The sequence below is a fragment of the Psammomys obesus genome, unplaced genomic scaffold, assembly GCF_907164565.1.
Source record: "Psammomys obesus unplaced genomic scaffold, mPsaObe1.curated_primary_1811, whole genome shotgun sequence".
Lineage (NCBI taxonomy): Eukaryota > Metazoa > Chordata > Mammalia > Rodentia > Muridae > Psammomys > Psammomys obesus.
In genome coordinates this window covers 2,167,336-2,185,146 of record NW_026590503.1, presented here as the reverse complement: position 1 = coordinate 2,185,146, position 17,811 = coordinate 2,167,336, and the positions used below count along the sequence as shown (strand labels likewise).

The 17,811-nt window shown below is 46.4% G+C and overlaps 1 protein-coding gene across 1 annotated transcript in view; it reads left to right on the top strand.

The window, feature by feature from the left end:
* The window catches only part of Rapgef5 (Rap guanine nucleotide exchange factor 5), a 194,904-nt gene that overhangs the window by 84,492 nt on the left and 92,601 nt on the right, over positions 1-17,811 (top strand). The window contains exon 8 of the mRNA XM_055607551.1: positions 15,933-16,003. Coding sequence (XP_055463526.1) covers positions 15,933-16,003 — 71 coding nt within the window. The remainder of the gene's footprint in view (positions 1-15,932; positions 16,004-17,811) is intronic.

Here is a 17,811-nt window from a genome sequence, read left to right as displayed (position 1 = left end):
TTCCCTTCCCTTCCCTTCCCTTTCCTTTCCTTTCCTTTCCTTTCCTTTTCCTTTCCTTTCCTTTTCCTTTTCCTTTCCTTTCCTTTCCTTTTCCTTTTCCTTTCCTTTCCTTTCCTTTTCCTTTTCCTTTTCCTTTCCTTTCCTTTCCTTTTTCCTTTCCTTTCCTTTTCTTTTTTCTTCCCTTCCCTTTCCTTTCCTTTCCTTTCCTTTCCTTTCCTTTCCTTTCCCTTTCCTTTCCTTTCTCCTTTCCCTTTTTCCCTTTCCCTTTCCCTTTCCTTTCCCTTTCCCTTTCCCTTTCCCTTTCCCTTTCCCTTTCCCTTCCCTTCTTCTGAACACTGTGCTTGCCAGAATCCATCAGTCTGACCTGTGGGTGGGCAGGCCTTTCCAAACTGCTTTGTAACACCCTGAACATTTTGGGTTTTGTTTGTTTGTTTTGATGGGGATGGTCTTTGTCAACCAAGAGGATCTTTCATGGTATGTGTTTTCTCCTGAAATGGTTGATATGGCATTCTTGTCTTCTTGATTGTGAATGGCTTTGGATGTTCCCCATAGAAAAATTTTGCCTGACACTGTGCTGTTGTGGATGCATGTAAACTTTCCATCCCCACTGCCTAACTGCTTCTTCTAACATTTGCAGAGATGGTTCCTCCGTTCCTGGCAGGTTTGTAGGTTCATCCCCATCTTCCCCAGGGACTCAGGCAGTGAACAGCGCAGTGGCCAACAGCTTCTCTTTCCTTTTCTTAGTGTCGAGAAATCACCCTAAGAGGCTTGAAGCAGCAATTCTCAAAGCAGTGAAAAGTTGAAGGGTCCTGGAAAATGTAAGGCTCGTACAAGTAACACAAGAAAACAATCACAGGGATGAAGCCTAGCAGTAATTGGAAAAGCATGCAGCAGACAGTTTGTACATTTTTTAAGTCTCCCACTGGGATACAAAGAAAATTGCCTTTTTAAAAAAAAATCCCATGACACTGTCTTTTGTAATTAGAGCTATTAAGTCAAAATAATAAATAACCATCAGTGGTTTACTATAAAAGAAAATAGTCCTCCACACTGATCTCTTTTGAATAGCAGGAGATGCCGAGGTCTTTGGAAGTTGGACTTCTTCACCCTGAGGATTGTTTAGAACTAAGTAAATTTTCTTTTCATCTTTCAGCATGGTCATTTCCACTAAGAGAGTAAACGAAACTTAATTGCCAAGGAAGTTAATAAATAACCATAATAGTGGGTTTTCCAGATGGCAGGTGTTTGGAAGCCTGCTAAAAACAAACAAACAAAACAAAGCAAAAAAAAGATAAAGGAAAACAAAAACTAACAAACAAAGCACTGCAGAGCCCCTCCGTGATGATGCGTAACTTTTACAGTGCCTGACAAAGGTAATGAAATTACTTGGAATGCCAGCTCGTTCTTCTTGCAGAGAACTGGATGCTAGAAGAGAGCTGGCCTCGGGTGGCTCCTCTTCCCAGAACATGGCGGTGGTGGGAGAGTTCTACTCTGGTCTTTGTGGTCTGGGACAGTGTTGGGATTGCACATAGGTCAAACCTGAGGATCAGTTTCTTGGGGTGAGAGCAGAGAGGTGAGCAGAAAGAGGGGCAGAGGCAGTCAAGGGGGCTCAAACTTTCTAGCTGAAACCTAAGCCATGGCTTTTGGCAGCACAGTCCCTGGGAGGATGTTCCGTGCACTGCACCAGAGTCAGTATAGTGAGTGCCCTGTGCTTACATCCATTATCAGCTCTACGGCCAAGGTCAAACAAGAGAATGACCAGAGAGCTAACGCTCCCTTCTCCTTTCTCATCAAACAGAAAGAGCAGTTTTACATCTGAACTGATTTAAATTTCAAAGTATAAACACAGAGGTCCCCCAGGTCTGTTTTTTTAGTAAAAGTTTCTTGCAAATCACAACTTTCATTAAAAAAAAAAAAAAAAAAAAAAAAAAATTAAGTCTCATAACTTTCTCCTTCCCAAGTGTAGAGAGCTTTTGTTTTTTGTTCAATAACCCTGCTCTCCCCTGCTGGGTTAGTGACACCGAATCAGAAGCCAGCAATGCAATCAGGGCCACTTTGTTTAATGATTTAGTTTTGCATTTGTTGAGCTAATTAGCTGATTGAAGCCACTAATGGGCGCCTTTAATACACTGTTGACTGGGCAGCCTCTCCTCTGCCGCCTGCCAGCTCCTTTGTTCTCATCCTCTGGAGAGTGGGACTGCTTCCCTGAGGAGCACAAGATATATGGCACCCAGCACTGGGGGCGGGGCCCCAGAGGCCATTATGCTAATTACCAGGTGTCCCAATGAGGAAGTGCATCCATTTAAAACCCTGTATCTGACTAACTCTGGACCTCTGACTAACGTTTATCTTTGGTGGATCGTGGACCAGGGAGATTGACCATAATTCACTGTGAGGATTTATAATTTTGTGGCTACAGCTTGGTGTGCCTCCAAGGTACCAAGTAAAAGCAAGCTGCAGATGGTGTAAAAGATGAAATGTGAAACTCTTTATGGAACGACGAGGAGAAAATGGTCACACAATGAAAAGAAAAGCCGTATTAGCAGCTAACATCCTCTCTCTCCGGTACTAACACACTCCTTAAGAAGAACCCCTGCCACGTGCAGTTTTCCTCAAATCCTGAAAATCTGTAGTTTAGAAAAACATATCTTTACCAAAGTCTCATAGTTGGGAAGTGTTGTCAGAAAACTGAAGGCCACATCTACTCTTACCTATTCATGGTAAGGTGTCCAGCATCCTTTTAAATAAAAGGAAGAGGTGGCCTTGGCCTAGGATTACAGGATCGTGGTAGCCACCAGGAGTCATTCGTGTCTCCTAATCAAGCACCGTGGCTGACTTCCTACGAATATGGGACTATTAATTGCAGATAATATAATATCCTCCTCCTACTTCCTTTTAATTTCATTGGCATCTTTCATCATTGGAAATCTCCCCTCTCCCCCTTCAATCCTCCTCAGGGCACATTTTCTGCTGCCATTTGTATTGACAAGTAAAAGGCATCCTGGGAAATCTTTGTCTTGGCCATATGACCCAGCAATTGTCCATCATTCGTCACATTAAAAGTCTAATTGTATAAGTAGCCATGAAAACGGAGCTGTTCTCAGTGGAGCTGAGCTGACAGGAATGGTGTGTGCTGTGAGCAGTGCTCTCAGAGTTGGCAGCGTTCCCTTCAGGAGAGATGCTGCACAGAGCGAACCTTGCTCGCGCACTGATTCCTGTCATTTGTGGAACACATAAACACCAAATGTTTGAGGGTTTGTAGTCTGTCCTCGTCTGCAGAGGTAGATAAACAAAGCAGAGTTTGAGCTGTTAGCCTTCCTCTACAGGCTCTGACAACATTGCTCTGATAATGGCTTGTGGTGACAAGATGTGTGTGGGAGGAGACTGGTGAGAACTCCCTGCGGCCCTGGAGGTTGTATTATTGACTTGTAGCTTTTGACATGTAGTTTTCCCTTGGATGCGGGAACAGACTGATAGATACTTGATAAGATAAACCTATCTTTTTCTGAGCAGGTGCTTCCAACTTCCTCCTGGGCTGGCTGAAGCCCTTCTCCTTCCTAAAGCATGGCTCTGAGGTTCAGTTCGCACAACAGTCGTCTTCATCGCTGTTGATAGTGCTGGCCCCTGGCTCCTGCCTCTGCGCTATCGTTTCAATGTGGGGAGAGGTCCTGCACCTGAATTTTAACCAGCCGTGTTTAGCGCGAGGTGATTCCAATGCTAGACCTTGATGAATCGAGGAGGTGAGCTGGTGTTTGAGGAAGGGCATTTGTTGGTTAGAGTAGCGGTTCTCAACCTGTGGCTCGTGGCCCCTTCAGCAAACCTCTATCTTCAAAAATATTTACATCATGAAATCCATTTTATGGTTGGGAGTCACCACATTAGGAATGGGTACAGGACAACTGATTCGAAAGGTTCAGAACCACTGGCCTAGAGAATCAAAAATATACCTGAAACTGCTCCACTGACTGGAGAATTTCCCGGCTTCTCAGGGTTTCCCTACCTGAGAAGACATGAGAATGGCTACAGAATTGCATGATTCTGGCAGTGGCAGTTTTGTAAGTGAGAATTATTTCCAGCCTTTGCCTCCTGGCCACAGTTTCCAGCTGGAACCAGTCAGGAAAAGTTCATTGAAGCTGAGTTTTATTGACACTCGAGGAAGCCATGTTTAATTTTATTTGTTTTTAAGAATCTTATATTTAAGCACAATATTACATATTCCTTCTTCTTTGTCCTCTCTCCATTTCCTGTGATATCCTTCTTACTCCTTAAAGTCTTAGCTTCTTATTCTTTGATTATAACACACAGTACACACACACATCTGTGTGTGTGTGTGTATGTATGTATGTTGGTGTTGCTGGCCGGGCCCTTCCTTGGGATTGGCCAGCTTATCGAAGGGCTTGTCATTAGGGAGGACTTGGTTGGCCCTCTCTTGTCACCATATTTACCTGTGGTTCTTTGAGGGCTGAGGTTTTTAGAGGAATCCCTGCACCCTTCATGGGTCTCGTTTAGGCAACCATGTTGTTGAGATTTGCTGGCCAATGTCCACGCCACACATAGAAGACACTTTCTGGCAGCAGATGGCCCAGCTGGTTCTCCGGCTCCTAGAACGTTTCCACCCCTTCCTCACAGCAGCCTGAGCCTTATGTGGGAGGCCACATGGAAAGTGTGTCGTTTGGGGCTGAGAGCCGCCGTCCTCGTTCTGGACAATTGTGGTTTCCTGGCGGGGGTGGAGAGCTTTGGTGGGTGGGAGCTGCGCTTGTCTGGGGGTTAGGGTAGGATTTAGGACACAGTTAGGAATTACACTCGTTTAATGAAGTGGCCGCACTAGAAGATTCCAGGGCCCGTGACCTGCTATCCAGGAGCTGTGGCCTCACTTTGCAGAGCAAATTCCCTCCTTTTGAGTGTGACTTGTGCCTCCTGGACAGCGTCGTTTACCCTCGGGGTGTGAGCGCCGCCACTGCGCCTTTCCTGATACCGTGCCATTCCATTCATTCTCACTGTTGTTCAAACGTATAGGTGTGCTAAGCAAAATCATCTAGGCACAGAAAGACAAGTCCTGTGTGGCCTCGTGGACACGCCCAGTAAAAAAGTCAGTCTGGAAGAAGCAGACGTCTAAGGCACAGCAGTGGTTTCCAGCGATTTGGAGGAGGGGGAGTGAGGGGACTTGGGGCATGATGACCAAATAATGCAAGCCTCAGTCAGGCAAAAGGAATACCTTCTGCAAGCCGTCCGCAGCACGGCGACAGGTGTGTCAGCGCATACTGCACTCCTCGAAGCCGCTTAGGGGTGTTTTAAATTGTCTCTGCTGTAAAACGGTGAGTGAAGGCGTCAGATGGGCTGGCTTGCTGTAATCATTCCACAGAGTCTACGAACCCACAACTCTTCCTTCCACATTCTGGATTCAGTCACTCGAGAGCAAAAACACTGTTGATTCCAGAAATTTTCCCAAGGCTAAACCTAAATTTGTTACGTATTGAAAGCAAAGGGGCACTGACTGCATCTGGCCGAGGTGGTCTGTCAGCACATCCTGCTGCAGTCTCTTCCTAAAACCCGGCTCCTCAGCACGTGCTTCCCGAGTGTGTGGGCCCTGCTCACTCTTTGTTCCGTGTTCAGTTAGGCCTCCTGCGGCTGTGTATGTGATGTGCAGATTTGCCCCGTATCTCTGAAAAGTAGCTCACGGCTGTTATATTACATTTAAACTGTTGGTTGCTGCAGCAGTCCATAAAGTATGAGAGGATCCATATACGTTACAAACAAGCAGAATACCATTTCATGACAGGGTCTTGATGATTCTCAGATTTAAAGCCCAGTGCCCTGAAAACGGTGTTTCCAGATGTAACAGTGATACAATACACAGTCAGTCTGCCGTGCATGCAGGTATCAAGATATCTCATTTTATCCTTTAAATACATCCAGTTTTTATTAGCTTAAATCAATTTTAAACAAAAATTTAGTTTGGGTAGATAGCCAATGCCACATCAAAACTTTTATCTTTGACTATATTTTGGCAATCTTAAGACATTACGTTTTTTTCAAGCCATCCAAGTTCTTATATTAGCTCTATACAAGTGTAGTGTAGACGCCCATTTCTCCATGACAGTGAAATGCAGCGGGAAACACTGTAGTTTTTACTTTTGAGAACTGCCTCCTGGCCGTCACAGCCTGCCACCCAGTGCCTTGAGCAGTGTGCTTGCTGCTTCTGGCTTGCATTTCTTTGGGGGGTTGGCAAGCAGAGTATTCAGGATGTAACTCCTGCCCTGCCCGTGGCTGGCAAATCCCCCTTTTTAGATTAGTCAGAGCCTGGCATGCAGGAGCTGCTGAAAGATGAGGACGTGGGGCCACAGCTGTTGCTGCCTTCACAGTGAGGGCAGGGACTGCCTCAGCTCGCCAGCGCGCTGGGCCTTCCTGACCGCAGAAGTGAGAGCCTGTATCCTCGCTGCCCCACAGTCAGCGCTGTCAATGTTGAGTCACTCTCAGCTGGCCAGAGCTGGCTCTGAGGCGGCCTCTGTGGCATGTGAAGCGGATGTCCCTGTGGCCAGCATCTTCTGAGCCATCTCCCTGGCCTCACCTCAGGCCCCAGCCTTGCTGGGACAGAAGGAATGTGGAATTCGAGCTCTTGCCCCATCTCTGCTGCCGGTTTCTCACGTTCCTCTCCACTGCCCACTGAAGCGATATGGAGCAGCCCTGAGCTTTTCCAGCCTGTCATTTTTGGACTTCCTCTATCATGCGACGACGTGTGGCCTTTCAGTTACGGGAGAGAAGAGTCTGAGCTCTGGGTTCCTCGCGGCCGGCTTTTAATGTGTGAAGGACAGCAATGTCTCTAGTCCTTTCAAACTCCTGCTGTTGTGAGGAAGACGTGTTTCTAGCTGAGGGGATTTGGACGCTAGTGACTTTGCCTTTCCATGTCTTGTCTGTGACTTCATTCCAGTGGTAGGTGGATCTGATTAGAAAAAAGATCCCATTCGTGGGCAGAAATTCCAAAGAGAAATGAGCGTTAGCTCCTTCCAAGTCACCTGCCTCTTTTCCCCTTCATGCGGTGGCGACGCTGAAGCTCACTGAGGTGATGCAGTTTACAAAGACCGTCCAGAAGAGTTCCTGGTTCCCCTAGACAGAAAGCTGTTGGCCTCTCCTGTCTGTCCTAGCAGGAGAGACTGGGTGAGGGTTAAGGAAAAATTTTGCATTCTTTTCGGCCTCTTCTTAAGCTGTCTTTGCCATTCGTTTGTGTTATTTATTTATTGGTCCATATGACATCATTGCTTATGTTTATAAGCACGAGGCCCTCCGTGGAATTATTGGGGTTCTCTGCATGTTTTTAATTTCGCTGGGATGTTAGTGGAAAGATTTCGCAATACAGTTGTTCACAGTCCAGACACTAAACACAGCGGGAGTGGCACAAGGTTGTAATACTATAATTTTAAAATGTTAAAATGTCCCCTCTCAGGAAAGGAAAGGGACAATCAGGGAAGTAAGACTTATACAGTGAAGACTATAAAAACTGAAAATAGAAATTGAAGAAGATTCTAAAAGATGAAAGGCCTCCAATGTCATAGATAAAAAAAATTAATGTTGTGAAAATGGCTATATTATCAAAAGTAGTGATCTATGTATTCAGTGTACTCCTAATAAAAATTCCAATAATATTCTTCACATAATAGAAAAAAATAATTCTAAAGTTCTTATGAAAGCCAAAAGAGCCAGGAATAATCAGGCAGTGGCTGCCTGGTTCTGAACAAAGTTCCCAACGTGCACGCTGGAGGAGAGACAGCAACAAATGGTGGGTCAGCTGGCCTGCCGAGTGTGGAAGAATGAAACTAGGTTTTTGCTTTCACTTTGTGCAAAAATCAGTTAAAATTAATGGAAGGCCTTAGAGTAAGACCTGATGCTTGCAAATTAGCAGAGAAAAATGCTTCAGGATAAAGGGAAAGGGGACTTTTCAAGAAGAATCTCAGTGGCACAAATACAAGAACTTACATATGAGATTACATGAAATGAAAAACTTATATATTGCAAAGCAAGCAGTTGCCAGAGTGAAGAGGCGGCCTGCAGGATGGGAAGCGGTCCCTGCCAGCTGTTTATCTGATGGAGGAGTCGCACTTAGAACATTACAAAGAGCAAATAGGTGAAAAGTATCCAACATCTTTATCCACTAGGGAAATGCATTAGGGGGATCCCATCTCTGTCATCAAAATAGTATCAACCAGAAAATAAACAACGACTGCTAGCAAGAATGAAGAATATGCTGAGTGCAGGGGCAGAGAAGAGGGCCCGATGCAATACGATCCTGGAGGACTATAAATATAGCTAGGATGTACATCAGTGTCGGTGTTCCTAGAAAAGAAATGAACTAAAACTACAATGCCATGTCATCCAGCCACCTCCCTTCTCAATATCTACCTCAGCAGTGAGCCAGCTTACTTAGTAGGTGCCATAGGTATGTGTTTATCCCTGGGATTGCTTATGGTAATATGGTAGCCAGACTGTGGAACCAATCACGTCAATGCTCATCAAGAGATAAATGAAGAAATGTGAGAACACACACACATCATAAAGAACAATAATGTTACGCCCACTGATGCAAAACTGGCCTGACTGTTATGGACGTAACCAACCACATCTTGACTGGATTGAAATCCCATTCCACAAGATTGAACTCACACATGCTGCCGTTCAGTGAGCCAAAGCCCACGGCTCAATACCAGGGGAGAGCCTTGCCCTGTTATTCTAATAAAGCGGTAATTAACTGCCCCAAAGTCCTTTATGCCTGAGGCTGTAGGTCTCAAACCTCAGCTGAGAAGCTTGTTTTTGCAGGAGATGGCGATTACACTTACAGTTGCTTAGCACGCTAAGAATAAGAGACTGGGACACTTAGCTGGGAACAGAATCTCTACAGCACCCCGTCAGTGATCAGACGAGGGAGCACTGCAGAAGAGGGGCGGCAAGGTGGTCAGTGCAGTGACAGCGAGCTGACCCCGTGGGGCGTCGCTGGCGTCGTCAGTGCTGGTGGACACGTGATTCAGCAGCTCTGGATGCTCTGACCACACAAGAACGGACCACCGAAGCTCCTAGCACATGTAGTGGAAGCACTCACGAGTCCCGCTCTGCTGAGTCCCTGCTGGCTGCTGGGACAGGGAGACTCTTTACCCAGGCATACAGCCCCTGAAAGGCGACGTGCCCTAGGGCATGCCCTGCCCATGTGCCTCAGAAGGCGCTGAGAGGATCGGTGGGTTGTGAGAAAGAGCACATGGAGTTAGGAGGGAAAGTGCTGTGGGGTAGGGGAGGGGCTCACGGGGAGGGAAAGGGGGTCATTTAATCACAATGCATTATATGCCTGTATGAAAATCTCAGACAGGAAAATATTAATGAGTAGAAAAGGAAAGGCATACAGTTGGAGCTAATCATGGTGAGAAGACGGGGGCCGTGTTTTTCCTCGTGGAATCAGACACTAAAGTGAGAGACTGCTTGAGAAGGGGACCAGAGGGAAGGGGGGAGAGTAAGAAAGGGCACCGGGCAGTGAATATGGTAAGTATATCACAGGTGTGTGAAGTACAGTGACGGTTATTTTACACAGTCAGTGTGTGCTAGCGTGGACTTCTCACTGCACACCCTTCGCCGTGTGGAGCTCTGGCCAGCATTGTTGCCAGCATGATTGCATGGTGCTGAAAAGCAAACCAATGCTCTCCAGCCGCCTGGGTTAGCGGTGCGGCTTCGTGGCTTCCGGAGGCTCCTTTCTTACTCTGACATGGAACTTGGGGCACATGCCCCTGGGGCTCGTTGGTGGAAAATGACACGGCCACAGAATGACACGGCGCAGAACACATTGCTTTGTGCTGGCATAGTTAGGCCCAGAACCCATCTTTCTCTTTACCAGCTGGGATAAATCTCTCAGAGTTTAATTCCCGGGAGACATGATAGAGAGTAAAGAGTGCTCCAGGGTCTTTGAAAATGAAAATGGTCACATGTCTCGGAACCATAGCTGCCGTCTCCCGCATGTGAGATTATAGCGGGTTGGCCTCCTTCTCTCCCTGGGCCAGACACATGCTTGAAAGGCACTTCAAAACCCTGAAGTGTTCTGCCTCTCAAGAAAAAGACAGAAGAAAATTTGTAACTTATGGTTGCTTGGTTTTGTTTTTTTTTTTTTTTTTTTTTTCTTTTTTTAAAAAGTTGAGTGAAGCATGAGTTATCTTTGCATTAAAGTAAAACTGTTTTTCTAGTATACCTTCTGGTAAACGTAGCAAGAAAATAGGTTGCTGGCATGGATTAGCGAGGGCTCCTTGCTGACTGTGCAGGGTGTGTTGTAGAGGGGTGTCCCAGGAAAATATTATGAGCCCTCTCAGGATGGTACAAAACAACAGCCGGCTATTTACATAAAGAGGAAGCGGGGCCTGCCCGCTGAGGCTGGAAACTGGGCAGTGTTTTCCTAACATCTTTTTGTCCACAAACCCCAGAACACACAAAGGCCCCCACTCTGTCCAGACACATCATACTCCCACCTGTAAAAATTACCAACGCTAGTGCATTTTAGTCTTAACCCTTTTTTTTCCCCTCTAATTTTTCTGCTATACTTCACTGAAGAGGGCAAGGTTAGAAAGGAATCCATTCCAAGATTAACATGAGCCGTGTGTGGTAGCATTGGGCAGTAAACCCAGCACTCAGGGACTGGAGGCAGAAGGTAGCCTGGGGTACAGACTGTCTCAGAAAAGGACTGGCTGCTATGCAGGCTGCCCAGCACCTTCGCCTCTGTAGCCAAGTGGCAGATAAAGGCACATTCCTGAGCCGAGGGGGTGGCCTCACCTGGATGTTCCCTCATCCTCACAGATGGTGTGAATGCTTGCCTGGCCCTTAGCCTGAACGCCAGGCTTTATAGAAGGGCTTTCTCTGTAAGAGAAAATGCCAAATAAGCAAGGGTTCTGCTGCTGCCACATCCTAAACTCTGCAAGGGGTTCACTAAATTACTTTTTTATTTTTGTTGACTATTCACAAATGACTTGAAATTCTGAATTTCTGTCTGTAGGAAAAGTTTTCATTGACTTGTAAGTTCTTTGAAAAGAAAGAAAGTTGATCGTTTGTAAAGGAAGCCTGCCAGCTGTAATGCCCCGGTGCTGTGTCCTTGCTCCCTGGGAGGGTAGTCTCACCTTCAGAGCTGTTGAGCATCGCTTGAAAGGACTCTGCAGTCACACCATCGGCAAGAGGAAGCAGGAGCACGGCTGTGACTCCGAGGCCAGCCTGGCCCAACAGGAAGCACTGGGCCAGCTGAGAGAACCTGGCAAGATTCTGTCTCAAACGAAAATAAAGTTTCAAAGACGAAAGCCTGTATTAGTGGAGTCCCTAGAAGGGCTCCTTACTGTCTGTCATGTTGCTAGGGAGGTGGCTCGCCGGTCAAGAGCACTGGCTGCTCTTCCGGAGAACACTCACATCTGTCTGAAGTCCAGTTCCAGGGCACAGGACACCCCCTGGCCCGCAGGAGCCGCAGACGTGCACGTGGGGCACGAACACAGAGGCAGACCAAAGCACTCGTGCACGTTAAAAGGCAGCCTCAGGAAAACAGATCAGCAGCGTCTCCTGAGGAGAAAGCGCTGGCTTTCCGGGCCTGCATTTCCTCCCTCACACACTGCTTTCCACTTTTCTCCGTTTACTCACGAACGGGCTCATTTTTCTGCACAGCTGAATAGAAACCCACTGTGCTCATGCACTCACTCCATTTTCATTATCCATTTATCTCTCTCGAAGGACATCAGGCTGTTTCCGTTTCCTGGATATTTCAAATAGAGCGTCAGTGAACAAGGTTGAGCAATAGCTGTAGAGTAGGGAACCTGGTCCTTTGGGGCCAGCTCAGGAGTGGACCGCTGAGTCGTGTGGTAGCCCTGCTCTTAGCATGTTGAAAAATTTCCACAGGCATCTCTGTAGTTTGCCTATTACCCATGAGTGGTGGTCCCTGTGCCTCACAGCTGTACATAACGAGAACACCAATTAACATGGCAGGGCAGATGGGGGAACCTCACAAGCCCCTGCCTAAAATGAAGAGCTTCCGGCAGCCGGTGGGAGCTGACAAAACAGATGTGAAAAGGCCTTCTCTAGGGATGACCATCCCAGATAGTCAGCCATAAACAAATGGATTCGTAGTGTGTGTCTTCGAGTGCGTGTGCCTGTGTGTGTGTGTTTGCACATGCATGCCTGTGTATAATAGTGCCAAGGTCGTGGATTTGAGAAGGAGCTGAGGGGCACATGGGAGGAGGTTGAGGAGGGTTAGGGAAGGGTGAGAGTGAAGCAAGCACAGTACTCTGCATGGCGTTCTGAAAGAAAAGCTACAAGGAAGAAGTGCAGCGCTGTGGGGCGAGCGGGAAGAGCCGTGGGAGCAGCAGCTCTCGCGCTCTGGAATCCCTGCTGGCTGGTTTACACACAGACACATTTAAACTAAGTGCTCTCGTGTGAATTGGGGCTACATAGTTCACATCCACTGTTAGTTCTCAGTGGCCTCCAGTGTTCACTGTTCCACGCACAGGCTCGGACTCTTGCACTTGTGTTTTGTTACGCCAAGTTATTTTCCAAGGCTGTTCCTTGCCTTTGGGTTCTGCGTGTGGAGAGATAAGGGACGGTTTGTGTTGGCAGAAGGCAAGGCTTCTAGCCGCCCTGGTCCCAGGAGTGGCATGCCTGAGTACGTGACCTGCTGGGGGAACCATCCCAGAACTAATATTTGCACAGAAACTCTCCCTGAACCTCCCCTTATTTGATCAGATAAGAGAAAATTTGAACCCAGAATCTAAACGACTGCCCCTCTCCCCCTCTTGGCACTAACTTCACTGTAAGCAGACATGAAGAGAAATTGTCTCCTAAGGTATTCTTGGACATTAATGTACGCACAACAGGAGCTGTAGAACTTTCCAGCTATGTATTAAATCCTGGAAAGTGCAGAATAAATAAGTTTTGTTGTCTTGTGATGCATGCGAGCCACGGGCTACATGCAGTCCCAGAGCTGTGATCATCCAGTGTTTTTAAACTGTGTGTCTGCTGGATAGGACATTGTCTTTTCTCTATCCTCCGGAGGACAGTCCTGCTGTCCTTTGGGTTAGTCACTTCCTTGCCTGTTTGTCCGCCTTCCACTGTTATTTAAATGTAATACCAGACAGTGGGTGTTTGACATCTTTAAAGCTGTGAGAATAAATGTGTTATTGTTGATAAAGATAAGTGGAAGGGAAGGCCTTAAGCTCAGTTACCAGCATGAATGAATGAGTGAATGGACAAATGAGTGAGCGAGTGAGCGAGTGAATGAGTGAACGCAGATTTGCTGCTGCATTCAAACAAAATTCATTTTGTTTGCACTATGCTAATCTGTTCTTCTTTGTATTGAAAACTGCTTTGTAGCTGGGCTTGGAGGCACGCATCTCTACCCCCGGCAGGAGGCCATAGCACCTCTGTGAGCTGGAGATCAGTTGATCTACAAAGCGAGTTCTAGAACAGCCAGAGCTGTTGCACCGAGAAGCGCTGTCTTGAACCGCTACCCAAAAAGAGCTACTCCCGTGTGTGTCTGTCTGTCCTGTCTGACTTTAAAAGTCAATTGTTATGCATTATCCTAGTGTTCTGTTTCTAGCTGAATCAGATGAGAAAAAGAAAGGCAAAGGCCCCAGAACATAGTTTTTGAAAAAGCATGACTTTATTGGCCAAAATATTCCAAAGTTTTATTTTCTTTATTATTGATCAAGAATAATGGTTCTAAGAATGAAAGAAAATAAGTAAATCACAGCTTAATTGCCCAAGAATTGCTTGTTCTCATGTAAAGGAAGCCTCCATTCACGTAGTATTAACTTGCTCCCAGGATAAGACTTATGGGAAATTCTTACTGAATTTCATTTGGTTGAGTGGAGTTGCTCTTGGAGCCTGTTGCCTTTTTAAGAGGAGTTGAGGATGTTTTCCTCAATTTTATTTTTCTTTCCTAGTCTCTCCTAGTGTTTTTTTTCTTCTTTAAATTCCCTCCTGACTGGCCCACAGTACAGTAGGGACCTCTTTCAGCAAGCATGAGTGGGACTTTTTGCTAAAAACAGGGCAAGGCCTCTCCGAAGTTCCGCCGTCCCTGCTTGGCCTGTGGCTCGGCTGGTAGGTGTGATCCTCGGGGAGCTGTCCTCCCTTCCTTCAGGAACAGGTAAACGAAGTAGCGTGCTGCACTCGTGGTGTCCAGCACAACCACTCTGGACACGTGTTGGCGCGTTGTTCATCTGTTTGCGCTGCGCTGTGTGCCTTGCTCTAGAGTGGGCTTAATGCAAGTACCACACAGCAAGCACAGAGTCACACAAAGCATGTGCAACGCTTATTCTAAAAGCTGCTCAGCAGAAAGCATATGTTTAAGTCCACAGATTATGCAGACCGAGCCCATGAGTGCAGTTAGGCTGGGAGGTTGTAGGCCTTTAGCCTCGTTTTGATGGAGAGGGCAGAAGGATGAATGTTCCGCTGGTCCTGCCTCAGATCATCAAGGTCATCACTGACTGCTGCTTCCCCACCAGCTCTCTTCCCTGCACCTCTCTGCAGGCTCAGGTCATTGTCAGGTGGAGTGTGTGCTCTCTAAGTCCTCCATGCTCATCTTCCTCTTGGCTGCCTCTGGCCTAAGTCCTCCCGTTTCTAAGGAAGACCACTGTAACAGTCATCTGACTGGTTTCTCTGTTTCTGCCTGCTGCTATGTTATCTTCTGTCCTCCACAAACAAGCTGACAGAACTTGAGAACATATGCACCAAATGTTACAAATTCTTCAGTGGTCAGCCATGTTCTTTGGCTCAGGTCTAAACTTAACTGCGGTCTGCACTCTCTCCAGATTTCCGTCTATCCCTGTGTCCTGGCAGGGGTGGTCGGCTCGGCCTTAACTTTGTCGAAATCACCCCTGTCTTCCCCAATACTGTGATCTCCGTGGCAGGTCTGCTGCATTTTTATAGTTGTTCTTATATGACTTTTCATCTTACCTTAGTTAAAAGATTATTGCATTGATTTATTTAGTGTGTATTTGGGGAGTAGTGCTTGTGCCTTGGCATTAGGTGTATGTATCAAAAACCTGTGCATTCATCCAGCTTGGAGCAGAGTTGTGTCTGTGTGAGAAAAGAGATTCCAAGGAAGCTGGAGAGTGGGCGGAACCCGGCAGTAGAGAAGAGCAGACTTCTAAGATAAGGAGACCACGGACCAGAGCGTGGCACTTGTGTTTATGTCATTTGGGAATGATTACTTCAACAGCTGCACCATGCTTGGTCAAATAAAGAGGCTGGAACCAGGGCTGGATGTAGGAGGTTCATGTAATCACAATGAAAGAGCAATGAAATGCTTGACAAGAAGGTGCCAAGGCAAGGAAAAAGCCGACCCAAGACTCTAGAGTTTGGAATTTTGTGGTGGCAATGCACCAAGTAACTGAGTCATAAAGTACTGTTTCCTTGTAATAAGACATTTCTCTTGCCACTGAGCGCATACACACACACACACACACACACACAGACAGTTTATAGTTCCAGCTATTGGGCTGCTGCGTGGATCTGGTGTACAAGGCTTACCTTGATAACTTGGTGAGATGTGTTTCTACTTTTAGAAATGTTAAGAGTGGGTGACCTGGGAATATAGTTCAGTGGTAGAATGAGAAGCCCTGGATTCAATTCTCCATTTCAGTATTTTTTAAGAATACTCTTCTCAGTGAAAATGAGTACCCCTGAGGTCCTTTGGTAAAGCGCAGGACGGGACAGGACGGAGAGAAGACGCAATGACCATTTCCCGCCGCCGCTGATGTCATAGGTGACGTAATGTGCAGGACAGAATGCTGGCAGCCTCCCATGCAGGCAGCAGACTGCATCACTGCACCTTCTTTTATGAAGCTAGCATTCTTTTTTCCTGGAAAGTTGTCATCTGTCGAAGCCAACCAGGAGCATTTTCTTATGATGCCATGTATGTTTGTCTTTATCTCTTTGAGCAGTTGAACAAGAGGACGAGAGCACTGACAAGCACATGACCGTGACAGAGGCTGACGGTGGTCCCGATCCTCAGGTACGATGTGTGCTACCACAGCGTTGACCCTTTCTCGGAGGGTGGCTAGAGGGGCCGAGTGAGACAGTGAGACAGGTTTGCCTTGTGTGGCCTGTTACTACTCATTTTCACGGGGGTAAAGGGCTTAGATTGGACATACAGACATTCCCAAGGAAGACCCTAAATTGTTCGTTTTATTTATAGGCCTCCTCCTGTATCCAGGATTTTACTCTCCATACTTTCAGTTACCCACTGTCCAAGTATGTTAAACAGAGAGGTCTTTCAAATAAGCGATTCATGTGTTTTAAATTGTGTGTTGCTCTGTGCAGTCCCGCTTCAGAGTACCAGGATGCAGCATTGTTCTTTGTTCAGAGCATCAATACTGCATACGCTTCCTTCAGCAGTCCCTGGCCAGCTGTGGTTCTCCACTGACCTATCGGTTCCTTCAGGGTTCTTCAGTTCACCCTTCCTCAGCGGCCTGGTGTGGCATCACAAGGCCCACGTCTCTCGCCTCTTCTCAGAGCTGTTGTGTCACATCAGCACTAAGGGGTGACTGACTACAAAAAGACCATATTCATAGAACTCTTCCTCAGTATGTTGAGTTAGCTGTTCTCTCATTATTAGTTACTGTTGCTAATCTCTTTGCTTAATTTATAAACAGAGGTGTCGCAGATGTATGGAAAAACAGTTCAGTGCTGTTTGTAGTTTTAGGGATTCAGGGGGATCTTGGGGTGTGTCCTTCAGACATGGTGACTACTGCAGAAGAGTTGACCGAGGAGGTACACTCTGTCTCTCTTCCACTCCCCTTCCTTCCCTCTCTATGTCTGTAGATGCTAGATAGAAAATAGGTAGGTGGGTGGGTAGACAGACAGACAGACAGATAGAAAATTAGATAGATAGATAGATAGATAGATAGATAGATAGATAGATAGATAGATAGATAGATGATACATAGATGATTGATGCATAGATAGATAGATACATATGGATAGATACTTGATAGATACAAAAATAGATAGATTCATACATAGTGGACACATAGATACATACATAGATAGATACATACATGTGGACACATAGATACATACATAGATAGATGATAGGTGGATTCCACTTCCCGAAGAAAGAACAGAGGAGGTTCTTGGCTGACCTTCTCTTCACACAGTTAGAAAAGGAGCTTGCCCACACACTGTAGCCATGTGCCCGCTGCCAGAGACCCCGTGCCGTTGATCCCTGAGACTGAATCACAGTGGTCAAGGCTCTGAATTGGATACCTCAGTGTCAACAACCATTTCACGTTATATGAAAATGAAACATTTAAGGACTCAGCCCAGTTACCCTGTGCCTTTCACCTTGGAGGTCCAAACTCCATTGCCTGTGTCAGAAGAAGCACAGTAGCTGTTCTCCTCAAGGCTCCGCAGGTTGTAGTGTTATTAATGATGCTGCGGTTGAGTTTATGTTGAGATCATTCTGCAGGCTTCATGTGCCACTCACAGGGGTCCCCCTTTGAGTATACTGAATTTATGTTCAATGGAATTTGTGCTGCAGTAGTTTGCTATTTCAATCATGCTTTCCCAAAAGGCAGAAGTTTGGTTTAAGTTCTCTGGATGGAGGTATTTATATTGTGATTTACTTAGTGTTTTAGAAAAAGTGATCTGTGTATGTGAAAGAATGTGTGTGTGTGTGTGTGTGTGTGTGTGTGTGTGTGTGTGTGTGTGTCTGTGTACACTCACCTGTATGCACATGAAGGCCAGAGACAAGATCTTTCACTGGATCTAGTGCTAGGTTGGGGCCAGCAAACCTCAGTGCTGTTCCCTGTCCACTCCTCA